Source organism: Pleuronectes platessa, chromosome 12 (genome assembly GCF_947347685.1).
Source record: "Pleuronectes platessa chromosome 12, fPlePla1.1, whole genome shotgun sequence".
NCBI lineage: Eukaryota > Metazoa > Chordata > Actinopteri > Pleuronectiformes > Pleuronectidae > Pleuronectes > Pleuronectes platessa.
In genome coordinates, this window is record NC_070637.1 from 17,523,538 (window position 1) to 17,551,452 (window position 27,915).

Sequence of the window (27,915 nt, forward strand, 5' to 3'; positions counted from 1 at the left end):
ATGCGCGGATCAGCTCGACACGGGACAGCCGCGGGATTTACGGTGCTGCTGAACGCGCTGCTGCCGCCGCTGCTGCTGCTGCTGGCGACGCAGGCTGCAGACGGAGTGTTGACGGACCATCTCCTGGTCCAGTTGCACGAGGACGCGCAGGATGAGGCGCACCAACTTGCAACACAACATGGGTTCCAGAGTGCCCGAAAGGTAGGGGTGCTCTACGGCCATGCACTATACTCGCACCATACGCTTATAGTGTTGAGAAAACAAACATCAATTAATATTCTATAATTGCGAATCTACTATTTAAATCAAACACTAAAAACACGAGGCTGTTGGGCAACGTTTGTTTTTGTGTCTTACACCAGAAACAGTGACGGACAGTACTCAGCAGTTTGCACAGAGCAGAGGAGAAGACACCAAGAAGCTTGTCTGTGTTTTCTTTTGCTTTGACTCATTATACTTTTTCCCAATCTGATGACGTCATTCCTACTAAAATGCAGGTCCTATTAAGTAGTTTAATAGGCCCATGGCTGTTGATTCAACTATTCCCAGTCCATATTCAGAATTAGGCTATGTGTAAACAATGTAATTATCCAATGTCCAGAAAAGCAAAAATACCACTTGAAAGCCAAAGAAAAATCTATTAGAAAAACAGGGTTTCTTCAGAGTTTTGGATTTTCCATGTTTTATTTTTGAATTTGTAGTCATTCAACCCCATTAATGGATGAGAACTAGCTTGTTTATTTGTTGTTGTTTTATTATACGATTTCCCACCAAAAAACCCACCTTTTCTCTCTTTCACACACTGAGTGCACAATGTATTCACTCATTGCTTTTAGTGACATACGTGGCCTTGCCCGCAGACATGGCCTTTAACTCACCTGAGACTGACAAACACATCACAGCATGTCAAAGACGCGTAACAAGCTTTTTAGTGGCAGACTAATATTAATTATTCCCTGACATTGTGTGTGTGTGTGTGTTTGCGTGTATATGTGTGTATGTGTGTCTGTGTGTGTGAGTGACTGACTGGCTTGTCAAATGTCAAAATAAATGTTTGGGTGAAATTGGCTGGAGCTGTAGCCAGTGAGGCGCAGCAGTGAACAGAGGAGTGTCTGAGCTGCTGTGAATGAGGATTCCACCTTTTTTTTTTTTTATACCTCCACAAAAAAAATATAACATTTCCAGTCTGTAACGCGTCACGTTGTGATATCTGCTCCGTGGCCGTGCAGCCTCACCACTCCTGTGATTGCCTGTTATCTTTCTTGTATAGGCTGCAGATCCCCCCCCCCCCCCATTCCCACCCACACACCCCCATCTTCTGCCTCCCTGCCTCCCAGGTTATGTAATCGGCAGCTATATTTGTCTTGATGGGATATGCATCATTAAACAATGTCTCTGTGGTTTGAATTCTATTCTGTTGTTGCTTAATTAAGCAGACCGGGACACAGAGCCGACACACACGTACAAATGTGAGCACAAACAGACTGGAGAGATGGAGAGAGACACATCTGTAATAAGCTAGTATCCAATAATAAACCATAATTGGTGTAAGAAGATTCAATATAAGTGCATTATTTCTAATTGCTTTTCTCTCTCTCTCTCTCTCTCTCTTTCTCTCTCTCTCTCTCTCTCTCTCTCTCTCTCTCTCTCTCTCTTTGCATCACATACGTGTTTGTCTACTGGGGCAACAGGAGCAGAATTAAAGAGCAGTGCAAGATAAGAATAATCCTCATCCTTCCACAACAATTTCATTTTCACATTTTCACATTTTCACATTGGATGTGACAGGCGCATCTGAGAGCATTTATTTTTAGGATTGACCTGCACCCTGGTGGTTACTAAAGCATATGGGGGTCTTTAATCTGTGCCCAGTGCCGGAGGGAAAGCTCTGGATGATGCGTCTCATTTCCCTGGCCTCGTGATTTATAAGGGTTGATTCCAGCATTGTTCTCTAGTGCCTTAAAATAGCTCCTCGCTGAAAGCCAGGGAAAGAGCTCCCCTATTCCCACCTGGAGGATGACCCTCTGTCCTTCTCCTCCATTTATATTCTATTGCATTGTGTGATTTGCCGTTCTCACAGTGTCTAACGGCTGCCTCTGTGTTTGTACTAATCTCTGCTTCTGTACTCCTCATCCATCGTCTTCCTTTCTTTTTTTTTAAAAACCAGCTTTCCTTTGGAGATGGGCTCTTTCACTTCTATCCTCAGGACTCCTCACAGAGGCGAAGCAAACGCAGCATCCGCAGCAGACAGCGGCTCCAGAAAGACCGCAGGGTGAGCATACACACAGAGATACACACTGAGGATAGCGCAGCGTGTGTTTCTTGCCTACATGTGCCCACAGCAGCATGGCTATTATTATTATTATTTTGAGGCGAGTATTTATGTTAAGCACAGCGGGACATCCTGTTCTATATGTTACCCTATGGAAGTTGGATGCACCTTGCAAAAAGAAATTAGTACATTGTGTTCTTGTTTTATCCATCGTTGGGTCTTAGATAGTCTGTTTGTGTTAACGCTCCAAATGTGGAAACAATAGTCAGATACAAAAAGAATCAACACAACCGTGTCAAAGTGAAAAGTATTGGAGGGGCGATGCCCTGCATGCATAATATATACTCCAATCAAGCAATGATGCCTTCTTTATGTTCTAATAATATCATTTCATACTGACATTCTTTGAAGATAACTGATTGGTTAATCTAAAGAAGCTTCATATTGTGTCTAAAATTTGAATGGTTGCAACAGTTAATACATTACTGCTCTCTATGATGTCAGAGTCTGATTTAATAGGGATGTAATGATGATGTAATGCATAACTCATTTTCAGATCTAGGTTATACGAGCCTTAGGTCATGTCTAATGTCCAATAGGAAGCAAATGTTTTCTGCATAAAATGCATTTTTTAAATATATATGACCTAAATTTCTGTCTCCATCATGACATCAATTATCATATGATCATTTTCCGATCAACAAAAGCTTTGGATTTTCTTCCAGTTATTTGCGGAGATGTCCTGCTCAGCTCAGATTTTGGTTGACTTTGACCTTGACATCTCGAGCAACTCCAAAAGTGAGTAATTTGGAGAAACCCACCCAAATGGTAAGCTTAGAGTTATTTTGTGATGGGTGAAAACAACACCCTGCTAGCATGAGGCAAACAGGGTAAGAAAGCGTGGACTTTGTGCGTGTTTACTTTACAGTACCTGATGATGTCACAGTCCCCACTCGTCTTGTTGTCTTTGTAACATTTATTAGAGCACCTGAGTGGGACTGTTTCCTCTCAGAATCCTCGGAATTCCCTTGTGAACAAGAACATTTCAGAGCTATAGATGATATTTTGAATACAGGGACTGAAGAACGTCGTTGATGATTGGGGTCGTTGCTTTTGCGATAGATAAATAAATCATTGCATGTTCTGGTCTTTCTTTCAGTATTACAGATCCTCTGGGCTTTCTGACTTTCTATTCTGTCTTCTCTCAGCTATCAGGGCAACTTAAAAGCTGCTGAGACGCCACTGATTCAATATCTATTTCTGAATATTGCTTTAAATGTCATTCCTGTTCGAGAGTTTCAGTGTTTTTATGTTGACGTGAAGCTGATGATTTCGAAGCTGATGAATCAGTGCTTCATGACAAATTATACTAAGTCATATAATCAGTAATGTAAATAAGTAATCAGTGACTCACATTAAAATTATTTGCTAGATTTAAGCTGTAACAATATGTATTGAGATGTGGTAATACGAGACAAACATCTTTTATGAGAAGCTGAATTCAATTTATTACTTCATCTTCATTATTATTTTACAATCAATGAATCTGCTTATTTTTTTATGGTATTTAATCTATTCAAGGTCAGAAAATAGAAAATTAATGTCCCTCACAATTACCCAGAGTGCTTGTTGGCAATTACTTTTATTTACAGTCCAGAACCCAAAGATATTCAGCTCACTGTTGATGAAGACACGGCCAAGCTGCAAATGATCACATTTAAGAGGCTGGAACCAGTAAATATTCTGCATTTTTGCTTGAAAAAAGGCCTGAGACTGTTCACTTATTTTCAAAATAATCATTTTATCCACTTCGTGATATAAAAGATCTGCTGCGTCTCATGTGAATCTGAGCACTGGGCTTTATGAGCTCTGCCCACAGTTGGGTGCAGTGGAAGTGGAGGTCTCTGCTGCAGACAATCAACCGACCTATCTAATTGCAGTTGTGAGAGGCACTAATGAAAATAAATGCACGCCACTCCACCGAGCTAATAAAGCTAATGGAAGGGAGACAGCGTGGACACAGCGCTCGGGTCCACGGTCCAGTGCCGGGTTTTAATCAGATGCTCCACGTGCACATATGCGACACGGCAGCTATTGATTTTTGTGCATCTCTCGTGGATGGATGAGGTCAGCGAGTCTCATTTAACGTCGACTGTTTATCATACTGAAGTGTCTCCCCGACCATTTTTCAAGACTTTAGGGCGGACGTATCTCAGTCTTCCTCATGTGGTTCTGTCAACAAGGAAGGAGCTCGTTTGCTGCTTTAGAAAATGTTTTAGCAAAAAAGGTAAACAAATAAAGGTGAAAAATTGAATTTCAAAATTTGCTGTCATATATTAAGTGGTTCTTATATTTAAAAGGAGTCGTTCAGTCGTGCAGCACTGAATTCACTGTAGTGAACTGGATGGATTGCTCAGTTTCCCGGGAGCCATGTTGGACTCTTAATGTGGCCTGTTGACCCACTTCCTCGTGTCTGTGCTCTTCGTCTTTCTCTACACTTACTGGTCCTTTTCCTCTCTTGGCCTTTTCCATCTCAAGCGCTACATTGATTGCAAATGTGACGTCCGTGTATTCACACATCCCTGCCCTCGCCCCATCCATCCATCCATCTATCCTTCCAGTCATCCATCCATCTATCCGTCCATCGATTCATCCATCCATGCATGATTCCTTCCTCCCATATTTTTTTCACATGAGGTAAATGCATTCAAAGTCTGTTTGAGGCACATACTAGGAAGTGGGGGTGAATAAACACATGTGGAAAATAATAATCTTAATAATAATAATATTAATAATGATAATAATAATAATAATAAAAATGAAGAAGAAATCTTTGTGAAAGAGCAGTATACCTTGATCCTGAAAGGAACATGTCTGGGGGAAGAAAGGAAATAAGGACGAGGTGAAAAGAACGAGGCGGCCATGGCTCTTTGATTTGAGGTGAACCGAAGCGTTGTGAGTTGCGAGGAGGCAAAGGCGGAGAGTGATGGTGGTGCACGGGCACTGTTTGATGTTGTGAGTGGGCAGTGTCACATGCTGTCTCAAGGGAAATACCGGCTCTCCTGCCAAGTGATGGAATAAATGGATGATGGACGGAGTGTGTGTGTGTGTGTACTGGCAGTCTCCCTCCGAATGTGAATTATATGATGGGATAACAAATATAACATGAGGCTAATTCAGAAAGCACTGGTTTCCCCCTCAGCATTTCAAAATCCTCCAAGAAAGAAACATGCAAATGGAGCTGTGGATTTCCAGGGCGGACTTGTTATTTAAAGGATTTACTGACTGACTCCATTTACACTGTGTGTTTGCCTCCTGATGGTGATGCTGATGCCGCTTGGAGTGTGCCATAAAAGAGAGATGTGGCTGAATAGGCTGTGGCCGCTTTAAAAGGCCGTCTTAAGTGCTGCTCTGCTCTCTTATCTGTGGCGGTAAACACAGCGGACAATGGCCGGTTCCCTCAGATGCAAAAGAGTGAATTTGCTCAGGGATGAGCACAACAGGAACATTTAGTGGGCAGGAGCACGTTTTCACAACGCAGCTTTGGAACTGTGAAAAGACGACATTTCATTTTTATTAGCATCAATAACTCCGGTATGGAAGCGGCATTATAGGGATTTCTTTTCAATGAGGTATGCATTTATGTGTAGTGTTGAGAATTTCCTGTGAAATGAAAAGCCGGCTTCAAGCCTTTCTTGTTATCCTACACACCCACGCAGGCATTAAGAGACAGGGAAGGATCTAAACCTTCATATCAAATCAATGACATTGATCTGTGACAAACAGATTGTTCCCTCTGCCAAGGCGGTTGTGTTTTCACCCCCGTCTGTTTTCTTTGTTTGCTGGTTTGTTTGTTAGCGAGATTCTGCAAACGCTCCTGGAGGGATTACCACGGAACTCAGTGGAAGGAAGCAGAATGGGTCAGGGACAAATCCATTTAATTGTGTTTTGTGTCCGGATAAAGGGGCGGCTCCAAAAAATCTGCCATTTTCGGGGGGATATTTATGAGTTTGTGCAATTCAGTCCAAATAAAAATCGGAATGTAATGAATCTAGATGTGGTTCCATCGGGGGACTGTTGGGCCTTGACGGAGGCATGTGCTCTACTGTATGAGCTTCTCTTCAGGCTTGGTTTAGCTATTGATTACTGGAGTTGCATTTCCTTCACCTCCGCCTCACCTCCTCAGTTGGGTTACCTCGTTTGAATCTGATTAAATTCACTAACAACCTCTCGGGGGACAGGGATTTCAAATTAGAAGGGCTCGCGTTGATCACTGTTGACCTCACATCTACTGGCAAATATGATGTCAGGGAAACACTGGGAGTGTAATCTGTAGAAGAGGTAAATACAATATTAATAATGATAATCGCCCTGCTGACTGTCCCCATGCCAATCGAGCACCTGTATTTACGTGTAAGACATTTATCCCCGTCATTTACCGGCTGCATCATATCTTATCTTCAAGGTATTGTGGCAGTTTTCGCTACGTATTTGTAATATAAAGCACAGCTGTCCGTGTCATTGGCATTTCTGATCGTAATTGCTGGGGCTTTTTTGCCGAGAATGTCGTCAGAGGAAAAACATCTCCATCATTCGAGGGGGCAGGTGAGCTTGGGAGCCTTGGCCCTCGGATTTGGAGAGGATGACTAGCCCCTTTAATTTACAGTAGAGCTGGGTTTGGTGATTTTGTGCAGAGAGCAGCTGCTGCCTCCGTCTCAGCCGGTCGCAAGAAATCCTTCTGTGTTTCCACTTTTTATTTACATTTTCAGCTGCTCTGCCCCTTTTGCTCTTTGCATAATCCCCATGTAAATGTTTTATAAGACCGTCATTTACCTCCAACCGACAATGAACTCACATTTCTTTTTCTCTCTCCTCCAGGTGAAGAATGTGTTTGACCAGGACGGCTTCGACCGTCAGAAGCGAGGCTACAGAGATCTCAATGACATTGAAGTCAACATGAGCGACCCTCTGTTCACCAAACAGTGGTATCTGGTGAGTAATCAGCCCGGCAGCTGCCTGCGTGCCGCCTGACCTTTTCGCACCAATCCACATTCTTCCACCTTAATTACTCGGAGGCCAGGCATATTCCCCACTACTTTCTGAATCAATGTTGTTATTCATTCGTTAATTAGCCTGGCCAATATTGTGCGTGCCACCTCACCGCTGCTTTCATGCCGCTTAGTTTCCTCCCCTCTTGTTTACCCTAACCTGACTTTTATGGCACGGCGAGCTTGCTGTCATTCATCTGGCGAATGCACTGTATCTCTGACATTTACTTCCCCTTCCTCTCACCTTCCCTCTCCCACCCCCGAGCGGTCCTTATCTATTGCCTCCCCTTCCCACACAGACACACTAACACACACACACACACACATCCTCCATGCTGACTAATTTCCTAATGGTGGCTCACCTGGGTGCCGTGAGTCATGGATGTTCTCCATGTTGTCTGAATGATTAGATAAACACAGGCCAGGCAGACGGAACCCCTGGGCTGGATCTTAATGTGGCTGAAGCTTGGAAACTGGGCTACACAGGCAAAGGAGTCACCATCGCCATCATGGACGACGGTGAGCGTGACGTGCTGTTGTTTTGTCCCCGGGACAAATTAGATTAAATACTTTGCTCTTATCTGTTTAATAAACGACACCATGAGGACTAACAACAGGTCACTTTCTAGAGTATGTGAGTATGTGACCACTGGTGTGCTGGATATGTTATGAAAAATATGTACTGGTGACTCACTTGATTAAATTGCCATTCAACAACTGTACACAATTTTTTAATTATACTTGCTTTCCATTTGTAAGCCTTCAGTGTTGTTGAATTGTCTCAGCTTACGTTTCATTAAATCTTTAAAATCACCAGATATGAAGTTAGAATTGTATTTTTATCTATTTACTTTCTTGTCTTGAGATGTGAATACTGGCCCATTGCTAAATATTCACAGCAGCAGCTATACAATATTCTATACAATACAATAGAATTATATTTTATATTTTATTCTATTGTATTGTATTTTATTGTATTCAAATGTACCGGCTGCTATGACGACTTAATTTCCCCTCGGGGATGAATAAAGTAATCTATCTATCTATCTAGTGGCAGAAAATCTTTGTGCAATATTGTGTAGGGCTAACACTTACTAATACTTATACTAAAAAAGGAAATGAGTAAAAAGTAAAGTAAAAAAAAGAAAAAGACACACTGATCCCATGGTGACGCTCACATTTCAAGTTTAAAACCCAAAGATATTGAATTTATGATATAACCGGTAAAGAAAAGACAACTCTTTTCAATATAACTTTTGATACTTTTGATTGATGATATTCATCAATCAACTTAAAACATCTTCTGGTCAGCCATTTTCTTTCAATCAGTTTATTAGTTGTTTATTATTTTTGTTTATAGTAGCATTGTTCCATATCCAGCGTTATCTGTTTGTTTGAAGTCATTATAAAAACTGAACAAACATGAAACTTTGTTGTAACAGCAAAAAGACACTTGAGGTCACACATTCCTTATCATGCATAATCACTGATTAATGTCAAATTCACATTTCAGGCATCGACTTTCTACACCCAGACCTGGCATCAAATTATGTGAGTACCTCTGCGTTTCCAAAATTCCTACTTTCCCTCATTTGTTTGAAGTGCTGCTAATAAGTGAAGCAGGGGTGGATTTCATGGGCTCCACGCGGCGTGCCAGTGGCACTGACAGGTGCTTTCCGGGTTTGCGTTCATGGCTGCCGAGTCTCCTTGTATTCCTGGAGGACACGGAGACAGGCAGACGGCCAGCCAAGCTGTTTAATGTTAATGCACACTGCACTGTGGCAGGCACAATGGCAGGCCGATCTGTCACAAGCGGAGATAATGCCAGGGTGGTTGGCGCTGCATAATGTGATGCTCTATCTCCAGAATACTGATAAAACCTTAAAGGACGAGAGGTTCTGCTAAACTGGACAAGCTAATGCAGCAGACTTAGTTTGATGGGACTGTAGAATTTGCTTTGTCCGCTCTGTATCGTTCTGTTGTTGAATCCAGACAAATGACATCTTACACAGAATTTGATGATGTGAGTGAGACTTTAGGTAATGTGCTACTTATCCCACCTGTTTGTTAATATTGTGTTGCAAAGACATTTAAACACAATGATTCTGGAGTAGGTTTCCTCTTACCCCAGTGTTTAGGTCTTTCCACCTCCGCTAATGTGCACAATGTGCAATCAGTTTAAATGTGCTTTTGAAAAAGAGTGTGTATGTGTGTGTGTATTTTTTCTCTCTGTGCATGTTCCTGTGCACCTCCCACCATGTTTGCCTGTGTTTGCATGTTTCTTGCCTGTGAACAGAGATGAGCCCCGGCCCAGAAATAACACTCGGCCTCAGCTGGGGCGATGCAGGAGCATGGTCTACTGGATAGATGGATCCTGCTGTGCATAGAAGTGTTTGTGCATGTGTGTCCCTCTGTTTGTGTGTGTGTGTTTGTAAGTGCGAGTGCATGCAAGAGAGAGACAGAAGCACTGTATGCAGCTCTATTTTGTTACCCGTCGTCATGGTGTTTCACAAACCCACAAAGATCTCCTACTCTCAGCTGAATAAACACATGAAAAATAGAATATATTTTGAAATCGTGATTTTCTTTTTGTTAGATCAGAGCTGAATGTGGGCCTTAGCCTGCATGTGTGTATCTTCTTTTGAAAGCCAAGTGTCTGTTTATGAGATAGAGGGCTCCGTGTCTTTCTGGATCTAGCACTGATGCGATAATCCTTCTGTAGCAGCCCATATGATACATTTGGACACGGTGAATCAATTTTGAGATTGCGTGTCCCGAGATGAGTTATTTCTAAACTTGCTAGTTCAATTTCATGGCATGTTTATCTGCTAATGCTGAAGCGGTCTGAATAAACAAGTTCACCTGTACAGATTCTGGTTTTACATTACTGACTGATATAATGGAAGATATGCTGTACTGCTTATATCCAGCCTTTAACAGATCACAGAATTCAGATGGTGGCAAAAAAAGACAATTAGATAAGTGGAGTGTGATCTGATTCCTGGACACAGACTGTCGTCTTTCCGTTTCCACACTTAAAAGCACATGATCGATCCTGAGTGTGTTCGGGTTCTACATTATTCTAAGGATTTCTAAGTAATGGCAGCATTAATCAGGGGATGACCTTTTTCTTTTCCCTCTCGACGAGAACCGTCTTTAAAGGAGCTGAGGTGTGTCATTGGGTTTTATTCCCCTTGCGAGTGATACGGCATAGCAAATATAACTCTGTACGCCCTGGGATGTTACCATGATTTTACATTTCCGTGAAGTTCATCTCATGTGTTGTTTTTGTTTGGATTGGTACGAGCGACGTGTCTGCAAAAGTAGCTTGAAGGGATTTTCAGCATGTTGTCGGGTCATTATTACACCCGATGGCTTCAGGCAACATTCACAGAGACATTTACAATGGAAGGACAATATCTGTTTTCACTGTCTACTCTTCAAAAGTTAGCTTGGACCTCATGTTGTAGATTTTTTTCTTGATACTTAAAAACATCTGGCGAAGGACATTCAAGGTCGCATTGTAGAGGAACCCTGCATCAGCGCTCCTAGATTATAGATAAGGTTATCAGCATCAGATAAATGGCCGTTTATTCCGGGCCCGTAACAAGGCAGGAATAAAACACAATCAGAACATTAGAGGCAGTGACAGACTGCATGTTGGATATTTGCCTTTTGGTGGTGGAAGACGTACTCAAACCTAAAAAGTAACATGTACAAACCAGTAGAAGTTCTTTGTTAAACAACAGAAAAGATAAATATTGAGAATATCAGCCTTCAAAGTTGCTCAAGTACTTCACAGCTGTACTTAAGTGGAGTAAATGCACTCTCTACTACAGTGGAAAGCTTTTTATTTTTACTTTACAATGTGCCATCAAGCTGATGACGTCCCCCTCATCCTCTTTATAACTATCATTTTTCACCATATCTGAAACTAGACACACAAGCCAATGATGGCTTCCGCTAGAGCAGCATTGAGTCATTGCTCTTTCCTGTGGACGGACGAGGGTTGCTGGGGAAAGGTGAGGAGGCTGATGCTGGGCACCATCCATTAACCTGTACCTGGCTGTTCACAGGACAGTGGAGGAAGAGCAGAGCTTGATTGATGGCAGGAGATATGAGGTTGAGAAGTGCTGCCAGTGATTCATGGACAAGCCTCATTAGGTCATTTATTACTGAGGCTCAGCACTTTTCACTCCAAGTAAAGGAAAATAAAAAAAAACTCATCCATTTCTATTTCTGATGTGAGCAAAAACATGTTTTCTTTCTACTCTTATATAATGATAACATTTTACAGTTCTTAGACTGTAGAAGTCGTTGCTAAAACCCAGTTCACCCTGTTCACTGCTAAATTCGTCAGTAACTTTGTAGGTAATGTTGTACGTTCACGTTCGTCTGAGGGAGGTTATCAAGATCACAAAATACAATAATGTGGGCCTGACCAACGACAGCCTTTCTGAATAATCACGGCAAGGTACGGATATTGATGAACCTTCAAAAATACAATCAGATGACCCCTGTTGTAGTGCATACAAATGTACAAGGCCAGAAAATTAGCTTGAAAATTAGCCCACACTTTTTAAAAAAGAAATGAGGTAAAGCGTCATCTTAAATGTTCATTTATCTTTATATTCTAGTATCAGACGTATCAAAACACTCCCTCACATACACATCCACTGAAATGGGATACAACAATGTGACGTATAGTGTCTCTACTCATCATGTTGCTTATTTTACAGCATTTAGCTTGTCTGTGTCTTACATGTTAGCGCATAGAAAATTCTAGATGGCTGTTATGTGCATTGCCAAGCATGGATTCTGAGAGAAAGAGAAAGAAAGAGAGAAAAGGAAAGAAAGAAAGAGAAAACTCTTGTTCAAATGACACCTTTCTATTTATGGCCACGTCTACTTAAACAATCGCAGAGCTACGCATCTCTCTCCATGGCCACTTCGTCATGCAGCAAGCATTTCGTCTTTCCACTAGTTACCTGCTCCACGTCCTCATAATTACGATGTTTCTCTACTGGGTCACTAAGCTTTCGCTGTTTTGCTTTCTCCCTGTCGCTGACTGAGTCATCTTGTCTAAATGCCAGCGAGCAGGGCCAACGGGCCGGAGCATGGAAACAGCCCCCAGGATTGATCTGGTGTGTTCGGGGTGTGTGGCTCTCGAACACGGCTGTGGCTTCTCCATGCCCATGACCGCACTGGAGCACCTGTTACGGGCTACTGCAAAGATAAATAGCACTGCAAGCCTGAATATGCTTTTGGCAGTGAGTTCAAGAAAGACAGAGCAACACGTATCAGACTTTCCCAAGTGTGTGTGCGCGTGTGTGTGTTCTCCAGATATGGCTGTTCTAATAATTATGTTGACTGCATTAATGATGTGTCTGCGATATCTGCTTTTTTCCGCTGCTGCTCGTTCTGATCCTATTACTTTCGGCCATGTGGAATTATTTCATTTTCTCAGCTTGAGATCCCTGCTGTGATCACACATTATTGCAGCATTGCTCCGGAGTAAAGATTTGCGACTACATACCGCATGGTGTTCACATCAGTGTTCATGTGTACTATTTGCCGTTGGGAGTTTATTACGTGAAACCAAAACAAATGTATTCTAGTGCAATTGCCCTGGAATCAATTTTTAATGATTTATGAAGTTTATTATATTGAGGTTTTGTTGAAAATGTTGCACAGAGGTTGTTTTAACGTTAATGGTCATTAAATATTAAAACACCTCGCATAACAATTAATTAAATCCAGGTCTGCTGTATTAATAAGTAATAAGTAATTAGTATTTTGGGATATGTAATTATCTCTTTTTTTTTGCACAAAGTTACCAGAGACACTCCACACTACTACCAACACTTCTAAAAGTTGTGAAATCCACAAACTCTTTAGAGAAGACTCTACTCTACTCTACTGGACTGTCTCCTCGGCATAACAGATATCAGGAATTGAATCCGGGATATTAAGTGTCTTATATATATTTGCCAGGACTCGGGACACCAAGCTTGAAAGTGGGACAACCCTGGATAAACAGCTGGTCACAATATGTTTTCCACTGGTTCCTGTGCTGAGCTAAGCTAACAGCTGCATTTAGCAATAAAGTGACTAATCTTATATTAAACTGGTCCTTTAGACCGTGTAAGTTACTGCTGAATGTAACAAATAATCTATAAGCAGCACTTTTCTTACAGTAAGTCACATTTTTGGACTCAAATCACCCCCAGCAGGTGCATCCAGGTGATAAAGAACTCAGAACTTCATCATGAGACGCTTTCCTCTGCCGTCTCTCCTTCTGTTTTTCTGCCTCACTGTTGTTGTTTTGGAAAATGCATCCATTTGGTCCTTTCAGAACGCCGACGCCAGCTACGACTTCAGCAGCAATGACCCGTTCCCGTTTCCACGCTACACAGACGACTGGTTCAACAGGTAAAGCTCACTCAGCCAACCCCTGTTTACATACTTTCTTTGTTTCTGTGTGCACGGCACGTGTACGCCCTCCCTCTGAGTCAGGCAGCTTTCCTTCTATTGATTTTCTCTCAGCCTAGTTCCATTAAGACATAATGGTGCAGTATAAACAGAGCTGTTGTCCAACCCAACACAATAGAACACATAATGCCTATTTGTTAGCCGCTCACTCGGAGGAGGTGAGGTAGATAAAGGGGGACTAACGCAAATCTCCTCTTAGAGTAGCAGTGTCCACAGTGGTGACCTGCTGTCTGATAACGCCTTATCTGCCTCCCATCTCCCATCACGCTGGGTGATCCACTGCCACCGCAACACATGTCGAGGAGAGGAACAAAGAGAAATACATTCTTCCTCCGCCACTTCTCCTGGTCCTCGACTCCATCTGCTTAGACGTGTTAGTGTGTGTGTGTGTGTGTGAGGGAGTGAGAAGGGAATATTTGAGGTTGCCAGTGTAGCAGTTGCCGACTGTCGGGCACAACTCGCTGGCTAATCAGTCGGTTGTTATAAATAGCTGCCTGTCTGTAGCAAAGCATGCTGGGAGAGAGGGGTTGACTCTCTGCAGTGTCCCTGTGGGGAGCCGAGGGATGGAGAGATAGACACACGTCACATGGTACAAGCAAAAGCCGATATGTGCAAACACTTTCCGTCTGGCTCAAAGAAATGACAGAAAAAGAAAAACGATCAATCTTTCTCGCCGTCCATGAGCTATAATAATATTCATGTTTCAGAATCACGGATTGTTTATGCTAATTTTAATCGATTTTGGGCTCCAAAAATGCTAAACCTTTTCTATTAACAATTCCCTCGTTCTACTCAGACACAAGGTCAACAATAGCAGCCATCTAATCTGTGAAATCTTATCTCAGAACGTTAACCCACAATATATCCCCTTGTAAACAAATGTAAATGAATGCAAATCCTGTGTTTTCTGCATCTCTGTGTCACCAGTCATGGCACACGATGTGCGGGAGAGGTGTCTGCTGCAGCCAACAACAACATCTGCGGCGTGGGGGTCGCCTACAATTCAAAAGTGGCAGGTGTGTGTCATATTAAAGCTGCGTATTGGACAGTGAGAGGAATAACAATGAGCCGACAGTGATGATAGCAAACAACCGCTGTGATAATGGTATGATGGAAGGATCAAAGGTATGATGAGGGTGATTCATTCCGAGGGGAAACGCTGTGTGAGGCAGAAAATGTCGGTATAATATTGTGGAAGAACAGATCGGCATTGGTTTGGATCTACTTTATAGAATTACTGCAAATTACTGCAGAGTTCAGACAGAATCCACATATGACATTTTTTCTGTGAGAAACTCGGTAGAAATAAAAGAATGTTTAGATGGGTTTAGATGCTAAAAATACAGAATATGTAAAAGTACTGTATTGACCCTGTAGATAATGAAAACCCCATCTAAGTGTTTTTAGTTTTTATATTTGGCTAAACTACACTGAGCTGCATACAATGGTCTAGAAGTGCAAAACACAAAGTACAGAAATATTAACTTCTAATGGAAAAGGGATGTACCCACCATCGACAATGCTCGTCGCTGATTGGACAAACACAATATCCATCTTTTAAACAGGAAGGAAATGCTGCCAAAAGGTGTTATTTGATTAGTAGCAGCAGCAATAATAGCACAATAAACCAACATTAGCCTGAGTTTACATGTCAGATTGATATGGAGATCTTGCTCCGTCAGGCATCAGGATGCTGGACCAACCTTTCATGACTGACATCATCGAGGCATCGTCCATCAGCCACATGCCGCAGGTCATTGACATCTACAGCGCCAGCTGGGGACCAACCGATGACGGCAAGACGGTGGACGGACCCAGAGAGCTCACGCTGCAGGCTATGGCTGACGGCGTCAACAAGGTAAGGGCGTCTGTGGACGGTTATCTAGACATGCAGGCAGTTTCTGTAAGCTCCATTGGGATAAAACCCATTTACGTTGGTATCACCTGACCTTCTCTGTTTGTAGGTTAGAGCTAATTGCCTCTATGTGATGGACTGGCGCAGACTTTGGCACAATGAATTGTAAAAACTTTGGTGATCCCTGGATGTCCCCATAGCGCCAGTATCGGGTCTCTTTAGAGGCTGTCCATCCATCATAGCATCCCATAATGTGTGGCTCTACACCTCCAATGGAATATTTTTGTATTAGCTAACCACAGAGAGGTTTCAGGGCCTCTGGAGCCCCGAAGGGCATCAATCCTGTTTCCCCTCCAAGGACACCATGGCAAGGTTAAAACTCTCCAAGGTCTGCTAAGGGGGCTTAAATGTAAGCCCTCTGGTTGCAGTCATTTCAGACACAGAGACACACACACACACACACGTACACACATAGAGAGTTGCCATGCTAACAGTGCCACTGCCAATTTCTTGCTCGATTAATCCACATGCACCGTTTGCCGGCAGGTGTGCGTTGCTCTGAAATGACCCTCTCTCGGGCAGGGGTGGCTGAGGAGGAGCAGCTCTGACTGTAATCTCTGATCATGTAAACACAACTAATCAAGCAGCCACTCTGCAATCTGCCTCTCGGATTCTAATGATCACTTATAGAAGCTTATGTTGGCTGAAGATGATGGGCACTGTGCAACATTTAGAATTCAGCATGTTGTGCAATACTGAGTCACACTGAGAGCCTCTACGTCTGCATCTTAGTGGTAATAGTAGGATTTTTCGAAGAACCATCTTTGATTTTAGTGCATGACAAAGTACATGTGGAAAATGAAAGTGCCGTTTTTGGCTTGTGCCGGTCGACAGAAGGCTTGAAGCTCAGCGAGGCTCAGATCTTTGGAAGTAGAGAGACAGAAATAAGCGATGAATTGAAGGACACGACACTTCTCCTCCACTTGATCCTTTGTTCTGTGCGGGAAGCCGTCGGCCCTTTTGTAGAAACAGGTGCGTTTGGTGGAGAGGACACTGAATGGAGCCGGAGTCAGATGTTTGGTCTCAAGGCGCTCCATCAGTGACTATGATGACTTTTTACTCTGTGATCCCATTTAAACATGCTGCAACAAGTATCTACTGACAGGTCAAAGCACAAATTAGTCTGATTTAAATGTATCCGTTTACCTGATGTTACTCAAAAGAATTAAAATAATCAGGTTCATCATGTTGTCTTTAAAAGAACAACAGCTCTTCCATCAGCTCCTTTTCTTGGTAAGATCTACCTTTTATGGTACTGCTGGATAGTGTTAACGATATCATTATTACGATGGTTTACTTTAAAAGTGATGGCGGCTTTTGCTCACTCAGTGTGAAGTCGAACGAGGCACTTCACTGTTATTTATAGCAAAATAACACACAAATTAAACACCCACCCTCTGAAAGGCCACAGCAACTGCTTCCCTCTTGCAATTCCTCCAGACGCACGCAGATGCACATAAACACACTAATTCATCAATCATTTGGAAAGAAACAATAAAAACATTATGTACTTTTGAATGTGACGATCGCAAGGCAACATCACCATCTTAACCTAGAGGCTGATAAACTGATTGTCTTAGAAATCTATTTACTGATTTGTTTTCCAGTTGTTCTAACTTTGTTATCCAGTTTCCTTTTTTGATCAGTTGGATTCGGATCATGTCCATAATTCATCGGCTTGCCCACGCTGGCACCTACTGGATAATTACACTCCAAATTTCCAAATTCCTAGCTCTCATTTGGACCATGTAAATCCCCCTCGTAACAAGCAGAACTGTGACATATTCTCAATCCACTCTAATGAGGATGATAATGATCTCGTTTTAGGGACGCGGAGGCAAAGGCAACATCTACGTGTGGGCATCGGGAGACGGTGGTAGCTATGACGACTGCAACTGCGACGGTTACGCCTCCAGCATGTGGACCATCTCCATCAACTCAGCCATCAACGACGGGCGCACCGCCCTGTACGACGAGAGCTGCTCCTCCACGCTGGCCTCCACCTTCAGCAATGGACGCAAGAGGAACCCAGAGGCGGGCGTTGTGAGTGTGTTGAAGTCAAACCATCTCCTTTTCCCTCTGTCGGTCTATGCCCTCAAAGATGACTTGTTTCTGTGGCCTTCGAACTCGCCTCTTTGTTCATAGATTGAGCTGTAAATAGCTTTCTGTTTGCCCTGGAAGCAGTGCATGCTGGGACTTTCAGGAGATTGGATGAGGCCTGGGATAAAAGCCTGAGAAGCTGCAATTGCTGGCTGGTTGAGAAAAATGGTTTCGTTTAAAGTGGAGAAACGGGTCTGATTCCCTTCCATCCAGGTCCATCATTCGGCTGTAGATGCTCAGAGAGGCCACCATACTGTGACTACCAATAGAAACAATTGGAAAAATGTCTTTATTGAATAATTACTAACTAGTTATTATCGTTGGTTCTTGTTCACCAGTGTATTTGTGCCACTTAAAGTAAACACGTTTTTCTTTATACTCCCAATATCATGACCTTTTTCTTCTCAATTACAAAATTATAACTATACTGTTATGATATTATTTAGCAAATTATCAAGAATTTCCTTTAAAATGGCCCTACTACTCACGTCATGATGACAAGAGGGAAGACCAAATAGTTTATTTTCTTTTTTTCTTGTTTGTGCTTTGAAAGAAAAGTTACAAATCAAGCAAGCGAATCTAGTGTGTGACCTCAGCGCAAACAAATGGACTATAGCTGTAACCGGTTCAGAGCTACCTGAACATTCACCTGGGGAATCGTCTCACCAGCGGGTGAATCCCTGAAAAAAAAGTAGTGGATGAGTCACCAGAGTCAAACAGAGAGAACCCATACCACCCATGAGGCAGCTGAAGCTTGAAGGATGAGTCTCTCTACCTTTTATCGAGGACAGATGCCAGACACGGATTGTTATTGTCGGGATAATGGACCTGCTCTTATTTGTCTGCTTCGAGAATATAGGCTGACATTCTCCACAATGCTTTAGAATCTTCCGCGTGTATACTCAGAGTGAGCGGGGTTTGTGTTTGTGATTATGCAAATCACCTTTGGCTGTTGACAGAGCCACAGATCTTCCCTGGGGTTCCCCGTCTAATTGCAGTCAATCTGTTATCATTTCTAATTAAGAACCAAATTAAATGAATAGATGCCTATTTAGGAAATATAAACACAACTTGCCGGCCAAGGTGTTTATATAGCAATTCAGCCAATGCACACACGTCCCTCTTATTTATCCTTTGCTGGATTTATTTTAAAATGTACACTACATCAAACAAGGAATCATGTTGGTTGTCTTTAAATGCTTTAAACATATTGAATGTCTGCGTTATTACTATTCATTAGGTATAAAATTCATCAAGCGCAGAAAGGGGTTATGTTATGCAGTATTTTAGGGGAAGAAAGAGACTGAAGTACTTTATGAGGAAGAGTGAGCGACGATCTTTGGTGTCTGAACTCTATCTTCACGAACAACAAGAGCAGAGAGCGTTTGTCACGAGCAGCTCCCACCATCACTTCGATCTGCTAGTTTACTACAGCAAAGTAACGGCCTGTCATCAAACAATATAGAAGTGTCGTATAAAGTGAAAAATAAAGTACGGCTGATATATTGAGTTTACCGGACCCATCTTTACTGGACAGATGCAATATTTATTTACTTCCACTTTCTTGAACATTGAGAGATAGTGCATTTTTTAGGCATAACTTGGCTTATTATATATACACACAAGTGAAATATAGTGAATCAATTATTTTTAGGGTGGTCTTTTTTTCGGTCACTGTTAAGGTAACAAATATTCTTCTCGACTTTATCAGAGAACGAATACAAACAGTTTGAAACATGCATCTGATATGATACATGTGTAATAAAGGAGATCTCTGAATGCCCGTCCACTTTTATAATGTCGAGCATTATTTTGGTAAGTGCTGACTCCACTTCTGAAATATGGTGGCTACATGGAAATTATCATTCCATACGGTTTAATTTGGATCCTATCACAATGCTACCATGGCAAATGTCTATCAATGGCAAAACAGATGAGGGTGATGCCATTGTTGTCATGGTCAAGGGAAAAAACACAAATAAATACTAATGACAGCAGGAATACAAAGTGACACATAATTACCCACTGCCTTTATTTTCATGGAGCATCTTATTAAAATGCATGTTGGTTTGTTTCTTCTGATTTCAGGCCACTACAGACCTGTATGGGAACTGCACTCTGCGTCACTCCGGCACATCGGCAGCCGCTCCGGAGGCAGCCGGTGTATTCGCTCTGGCTATTGAGGCTAAGTATGTGTTTTACTGCCCCCTCCACCTGTCATAATCATCATTATTGATTTTGACACCCCGTCTGTATAAAACATTATTATCTCAGCTCGTTCAACTCGGTTTAATTTCACAATGACATGCTTTCAGCCAGTAAATCTTGATAATCTTTGATTTGAAAGAACACTGCTCTTTGTGCCATTCATTCCTGAGCTGCCGTTTCTTCCTAAGTACAACTGTGAAGCTCTCATGTGGCATTGATGTCTTCATCTGTCAATCTCCATCCTGAAATCCTTTATCCTCATTATCTCTCTGTGCGTCCACACTTCTCAGAAGCACAAATCGTCTCGCCGCCCGCTCCACCAGATCGCATATTTATCAAACATTAAGCTGAATGAAAAGTAAAACAGCACTTATTCCATTCGCCCACAAAGTACAGACTCACAGTGCTGGTGCCAAGGACAGAGCTCCCATTTGGAGCTGTCTTATTTTTATCTCAGTACAAGGCTGAAAAACACTGTTTATATTGTTGAGATGCGCTCAACGCTTATAATTTATTCATCACTGCACTTCCCATATGATGGATGCGGAGACACTGTGCTGGATGATGAAACACACCGCAGCACTCGATCGTCTCAATCTGATGAAAACGAAAGTCTGCGATGACGACTCCAGATCTCGAGGAGGAGTTGATTTTATAATCCTTGTGGAACCGAAAAGAAACTGTAAACACATGCCAACTTAAATAAACCCAGCCACACATCATAAAACAAATATGTGAAATCTAAAACCTGGAGAACTTTTCTTCTTAAATCCCTGCGGATCGCGTTCTCTCCCCTCAGATGCTTCATTCCTCACATTAGAGGCTGACAAAGCACTGCTGCCGTTACCTAACACCAGCGAGCGGAGTCGAATACAGAGAGACTGTTTGCTCTGCACACACAGTAATGATGTTGCCGATGGGAGGACTGGATACTCGCCCCGTCCGGCGGCAAATAACCACGAGGCTGTTAGGACGAGTGCACCGCCTTTTTACTGCCCAAACACACTTGAGCCGTGCAGCAGCATCGGCCAGCGAGTCCACCAGAATAAAGCCGTCACTTCACACAGTCGAGATAAGGGAAGCACGGACAAAGGCCCTAATCTGCCCCATATACAGACCCGATGAAGTTTATATAATGAAGCAGATATAATTAAGGCACAATCATGAATCAGAGAGTTTCTATTTGTTCCTTTGAGCCTGTCTTACAACACTATCTCTTCTCCATCCCTCTATCCTTTATCCCCTTGTTCCTTCTGCCCTGTGAACGCTCATGACCCCAGCCGGGACCTGACGTGGAGGGACATGCAGCACCTGTCTGTCCTGACCTCCAAGAGGAACCAGCTCCACGACGAGCTCCACCAGTGGAGGAGGAACGGCGTGGGCCTGGAGTTCAACCACCTGTTTGGCTACGGCGTGCTGGACGCTGGGGGGATGGTGAAAATGTCCAGGGAATGGAAAACTGTGCCTGAGCGTTTCCACTGTGTAGCTGGATCCATTCAGGACAACCAGTAAGTTACTCTTCCATTCTTTTTTACTATGGATAATGCATTTTACATTTAAACATTATACTTATGCTAGGATCTTGTCCCTACCAAGATGTTGAAGGGAAACACAGCCGAGCATAGAAGACACACTCATCTGATTAGTGGGAAATCCTAATAAGGCCTAATTCAATCAAACATGTGCAATGGGAGTGTCCACTTCATAACCCTGCGATATTTAGTTAGGCTGCTCCGCCTGTCTGATAGTGCTGCAGATTTGTAATGATTTAGTCTGGTAGCTGCCGCTGTGCGTGGGACGGTGCATTCGTCTTCTGTCCTCTGAATTAGATTTCTGCCACAACACCCCTGCAAAAATATGTAGCAAAGTCGTTGGTATCTAGTATCTATTTTTCTCATTTCCTAAAAAAGATGATAGATGAAATTAAAGTCCCCCTACGCTCTGAAATGAGATTTGCTCGTTGTTTCTTCTCTGGTGTACTTTGACCTTATCTCTGCTGAACGATGCGTGTGTGGAGTTTTACCATTCTAACCTTCAAGAGACACAAATAACACATTTTGTTTTCATTACATATGAATGTTTCATTACAATAATGTTACCAAACCGAAAGGAGTGAGTCAGTCCACAACTCCTTCAAGACAGGTCTCAAGCATTTTAGCAGAGCAGCAGATTTTTCATTTTACAGCTCAGAACCTAGAAACACCAGATGATCATATCATAACTAGTTTGGAAGCCAAACGTGGTCCTACATGCTCCTAGAGAAGTGTGGCATGGAAACTTCAAGTGTTGAAAGACATCTTGGTCAAGTAGTTATACGTCCATCCATACCCCCCCCCCCCCCCCCCAACAGGGCCTACAAACAGAAAATAAACCGGTAGCTCATCCAGTCACAGGTTTGAATCTGTCACTGCTGTGTGTCCTCCCCTCTCTTCATGCTACAGCTCAATACCCCAGAAGCTATCATTGAAAATAACAGTGATAATTCTCCACTTGTGTTGCCACAGCATTTTTTCTCAAACAGAGCACAGTCTGCATCTGTGATGTGGATTCTATTATAATTAATTCATGAGGCCTTTATGAGGTTTTTAACGTGAGCTCTGTCTCGTTTCTATAACGTTAGAGCTCGATCTGTCTCTGGATGTTTTGAATCAATTCAGTCTTGGCTCTGCTACATCTCTGCTCTCATCTTTCACCGCTGCAGCTGTGGTTGGAGCATCCCTCCTGTCGTCGTGTCCTCCCCGTGTCCACACACATTAGGAGAGCGACATCCTGCCTCCCTCCCTGCATCTCCTCCATCTCTCCCTCTCTCACTGTCATATGTGCCTCCCGCCTCCCGCCTCCATCTCTGTCATCTTTTTAATTTCCACTCTCACCCCCTCTCTATCTCCCCCCCCCCCCTGTCCCCCTTTTGCATGCCAAACAAGAGCTGTCCTATCCGTCCATCCATCATACCCCCCGGCTTCAAGCTCCCGTGTGCGATGCCCGGTGGTTTCCTGTGACTCGCCCTCTCACTCGCTGTAATTACAGCACCATAAATGGTCCAGTGTGGCGCACACTGGAAAACACTGTCAATTAAACTGACTTACAGCCAGGAAGGGATTCCAGGTGGAAGTGTGCGTGTGTGTGTGTGCGTTTGTTTGTGTGTGTGCGACCTAACCCCGGAGCGCTCACATGCATTGTGTCAAGTGTCAATGTGTGGGCGAAGATAAAAAAGCAAAGTGAATACGGTACGTCTGTGTATTTTTTTTGCCACCGTCCACACCTCAGCTTTCTCATTTCGTTCTCTAATCAGCGCTCCACAGACGATGCAGTCACGACAACATGATGTGAAAGTCGCTCTTTATAAGTGTGTGTGTGTGTGTGTGTGTGCGTTGTGTGTGTGCGTTGTGTGTGTGCGTGCCTCCCCTGAGTGCAGTGCCGGATAAAAAAAGAACATCCCTGAGGAGTCATATGGTTTTATTGCATCCTTGAGGACAAAACATGCAAATGGTGCACGGATAGAACTTGCTGTTGTATGTGGAACGGATTTGGTTATACACATTCAATGATCATTAAAGTATAACATCATCTCCCTGCTCCAACATAGAAAAACCTTAATTATGTGAAAGAATAACTGCTCATTAAGGCGCTGTTTACGAGGGAGAATGCGATGTGTTGTTCAAGCTATTTTTTTCGAGCTGTGCACACAGAGCTGCGTCGCCGGCTGAGTCGTGCTTCTCATCGGTTCCCTGTTTCCACAGCAGCACCGCGGGGCTCCTCCTGCCTCTATTGTGGCGAAGATATAATTATAACAAGCCACCTCTGATGATAGTGTATCGCCAGAGAAAAGCAATAAACACCAGCATAGCCGTGCTCACAAGCACTCTGCTCAGCACGGATCTGATACGGCTGCTCTCTCGCCGGCTGAGCCTCACTTAGCTGGAGGAGAACTTCTCGTTGTGAACTGGCTGTCGTGCAGGGCCCCAGTGAGAGGTGGGGTTGTTTTTAATCTCTGCTGGGCCTGCCCTTCACAGGCACCCCGACTCAAATTACATATTTAGTTATGTCACTGCAGTGCCCGTTCCAAACAAACCTGTTTGGAATGTTTGCTTGGCTTGTGTGCCACCACTGCTGAACAAAGAGCTGTTGAACATATCACTTGTCCAAATTGCACCAAATTTGACTCTGCACTCCGTAAGGCCCTTAACAATACAAGTGCCAAGTGTGAGGCCAGTAAGATGAACGGCTCTCGAGATATGTGATCCACATACAGACAGATATGGTCTAGAATTAGTAGATAGATTCACTGTCATACATTCAAATTTACTGATGATAAGAATTAAATTCAAAAAGTAATGACAGCATCTTCGAACTGAAAGGTCGGTGGTTCGATCCCTGTCTTCCCCATTGCTCAGGCCCTAGTGTCCTTTGGCAAGATACTGAACCCCATAAATTGCCCCATCTCATAAAGAGAAGTGCTGCACATAGGTACACTGTATGAATGAGTGAATGTAAATCACTTTGAGTCAAGAAAAGATCTCTATGTAAACAGACCATTTACCAAGACAATGAAAATGCAGAGTTGGCATTAAATTGTAAGTTTATATAAGTTATGTAAGTTATCTCTTGAGATGTGAGTGGAAAAAACAGATTCATATTTGGTTATGTCAAATTTCTCAGTGAGCGAGCAGTATGAACTGGGCTGTGAAACTCCCACTGGAAATTGTTCTGTTTTTCTGGGAATAGTAATTTGCTTCATCAGCTCACCACTGGGCCTCACCTCTCTGTGCTCAGCATAGCGCTCTATTAATCATTTTCTGAGGCCGCCGCCGCCGCACCACACTGTCTCGCTCGTTTTCTTTTTGTCTCGTCTATGTTGTCTCTTCTCTCCAATCCCCCCCCCCCCCCCCCCCCCCCCCTAATTTCCCACCGCCCGCTATTTGCTTTCGGCCTTTAATAATGTTATTAAGCCTCTTTAGCCTTTGGTCCCCACCCCTGCCCTGCTGTGTTCTCCTCAGTCTCTCTCTCCGTCAAACAGAGAGATGAGTACGGTGAGTTTCTCCATTGACAGAGGAGGCTGCTGTTACACTCTGATCTGTTCATTGTCCGAATGAGATAAAAAGAATCTCATCATGCAGCTGAAATCAGGGGTTGGTGCAGTTTATGGACAAAAAGATGCAGATTTACAGCCGAGCAGAGAGAAAGTGTCGACTATATAATAACCTTTTAAAGTTTTAAAGATCCATCTCAGGGGCAATGAGGCATTATATTACAGAGGTTAAACTTTCACTTATAGTTTTGCAGATGGCTGTTTCCAGCTTCTAATGCAACAGTTTTCACTTTTTCTTTGTTTTATATCCATTTAAATTTGTTGGATTAATTTTCTGAAAAAAAACAAGGGGCAGGCACAGAAGGAAATCCAACAGTTCAGGGAAACAAAGCAGGATCAGGAACACAAGGCAGAAGACTCGACAAAGACTGAACTGAGGAGTTGACTTAGATTAAAACTCAAATAACAGCAAACTCACAACAGGTGGCCCAGGACAAGCAGGTGAAACTGATCAGGGCGCAGCAAACCAACAAGACTGGAGGGAAACACACACAGGCAGGAAGGAAAGTGAACAGAGACACATGAGGAATGACCCAAAAAAAACAAGGCAACAACGAATTAAAAACAGATAACATGACAGATGAGAATTCTATTTTCTGATTGAGTTTAAAGTTTGGATAATTTTCAGATTAGGCCTAAATAATAAGCCACTGCCCTTGTGTATTGTGTAGAGCACCATCCATCCATCCATTCCTCCCTTCATCCATCCAACCATCCATTATCTATCTTCGCTTATCCTTAAAATAAAAATGTCATCATTACCAACCTATGATTCAATAGATATTAAACACCTTTCTATTTATTAGATCTGTGTGCTACGTATATGATGGTAAATTATGTGAAAGGAAACCATAATAGACAGAATGCATTCAAATGATTTCAAACTAGTGGGAGAATTATGAGGTAAATCTGCGAGGCACCAAATATAAGAAATCTGTGTTGTCGACCAAACAACAAAATATTTGATCACCTCCACTAGTGATAAATCACACCATGAAGCAGGCAGACATAACAATAATCACTTGCATTGTGTGAGTAGGGAGCAGGTTCAAAAAGAGCCTTGATGGGTTGGATGGTTCGATAGGAAAAGTGGGTCAAGTGCTGTATTTTCTTGGACGTTGAAAGGGGAGCGGAGCCGGGTGAAAGTAGACTGAAAGAAAGGACAGTTCTTTCCTCTGCTCTCACAGTGTCAGGACATATTGATATTTGGCCTTTCTCCATCTCTCTGTTACATAGTCACAGTTTTTTCTAATCTGCTTCTGCTTTTCCAGTAAATTCCAGTCTGGCAACAAGGTGGTCCTACACATCACCACAGAAGCCTGCCAGGGGAAGGACAACTATGTCCGCTACCTGGAGCACGTCCAGGCGGTGGTCACCGTCAACGGCACCCGCCGCGGAGACCTCAACCTCAACATGACCTCGCCCATGGGCACAAAGTCCATCCTACTGAGCCGGAGGCCCCGTGACGACGACTCCAAGGTGGGCTTCGACAAGTGGCCCTTCATGACCACCCACACCTGGGGCGAGGACCCCCGCGGGACCTGGGTCCTGGAGGTGGGCTTCCAAGGCGAGGAGCCACAGCGCGGAGTCCTGAAGGAGTGGACTCTCATGCTGCACGGAACACAAAGTGCCCCTTACATAGACCAGATAGTTCGTGATTATCAGTCCAAACTCGCCATGTCCAAAAAGGAGGAGCTCGAGGAGGAGCTGGATGAGGCGATAGACAGAAGTCTGAAGAGCTTGATGAGTAAAAACAACTGAAATCCCATCTGCATGTCGCCAACTCTCTCTTTTCTCTCCTCTCTTTCTCCCTCTCTGCAATCTCGCTCTATCCTTCTCTCTGAATCTCACGGCATCCCCTCGGTTCTTCTCATTATCCTCCCTTTTTGTCTACCTCTCCTCCCCTCTTCACTCCGCTTTTTGTTATCAAGTGTTTCAATTAGCCCCCCAGCCTTCGATGAATGTTTCATGTAATCCAATCATGATAAAAGTGTAACCTTCGATAATCTGTTTCGACATAGAGAAAGCGAAACTATTATCACGTGAATTTTTACACTCGACAGAATTGTACATACGCTAAATAAGATCCACTCTTTCATGCTCTTGCTTTGACTGCCCTGCACCTCTCTTCTGCCAACTGTTATACAGTTTGTGACTGTAAATGATTTCCTGTGTCATTCTACTTAAAGTTGAATATCTTGCAAACAGAGCAGTGATACTTCTTTCTGTTTATATTTTTGTGACATGCACTGTTTATATAAACAAGGAAAGGAACGTGTGATTCATTTTGCAGCCTGTGGTCCTCAGTTCATATTTCACAATCCTTGACGTAAACTATATAATAAATCTATTCAGCTGTTTATTAAAGCACTCGAGTGATTTGCAGCACACTAACTGGACACTAGCCGGACATACTGAGGGAGAAGTGGCATCATTCTCTGTCATTTCAATACCCTAAAAAACAGCTAGTATAATTTTGTTTGGTTCAAAGGGATATTCTGAGAAGGACTCTCTACCAAACGATATTGTGTCCACTTTTCATTTTTACTGTGATGAAAGGTGAAAGGTCCCTGTAGCCCATACCAAAGTAGTCCTCACTCATTTACATTTTCAGCCACATATTGATTATCAATCTGTGTAGAGAGAGAAATGATGGCTACTCAAAATGTGTAGCAACATGACCTCTTGCAATATCACATTATGGAGTCCAACCGTGATCTCATTTGTTTAAAATGGCGGTGATCAGTAAATACCTGCAACGTGTAACACAAATCTCATTATTAGCATATTC

The 27,915-nt window shown here is 43.0% G+C and overlaps 1 protein-coding gene across 1 annotated transcript; it reads left to right on the forward strand.

Annotated features, from left to right (window-relative positions):
- Positions 1-27,442, forward strand: pcsk2 (proprotein convertase subtilisin/kexin type 2). Its single transcript, XM_053436573.1, has 12 exons — positions 1-201; positions 2,168-2,272; positions 7,151-7,264; positions 7,731-7,839; positions 8,834-8,871; positions 13,676-13,752; positions 14,740-14,828; positions 15,495-15,670; positions 17,555-17,770; positions 19,916-20,016; positions 21,316-21,543; positions 26,396-27,442. The coding sequence occupies exons 1-12, from the start codon at positions 1-3 to the stop codon at positions 26,883-26,885; spliced, it is 1,944 nt and encodes a 647-aa protein (XP_053292548.1). The 3' UTR covers positions 26,886-27,442.
- The last annotated feature ends 473 nt before the right edge of the window (positions 27,443-27,915 follow it).

Coding starts and splice junctions, on each gene's coding strand:
- pcsk2 (XM_053436573.1), top strand. CDS start 1: ATGCGCGGATCAGCTCGACACGGGACAGCCGCGGGATTTACGGTGCTG. Junction 15,671..17,554: donor TGGCTGACGGCGTCAACAAG/GTAAGGGCGTCT, acceptor ATCTCGTTTTAG/GGACGCGGAGGCAAAGGCAA. Junction 20,017..21,315: donor GCTCTGGCTATTGAGGCTAA/GTATGTGTTTTA, acceptor TCATGACCCCAG/CCGGGACCTGACGTGGAGGG.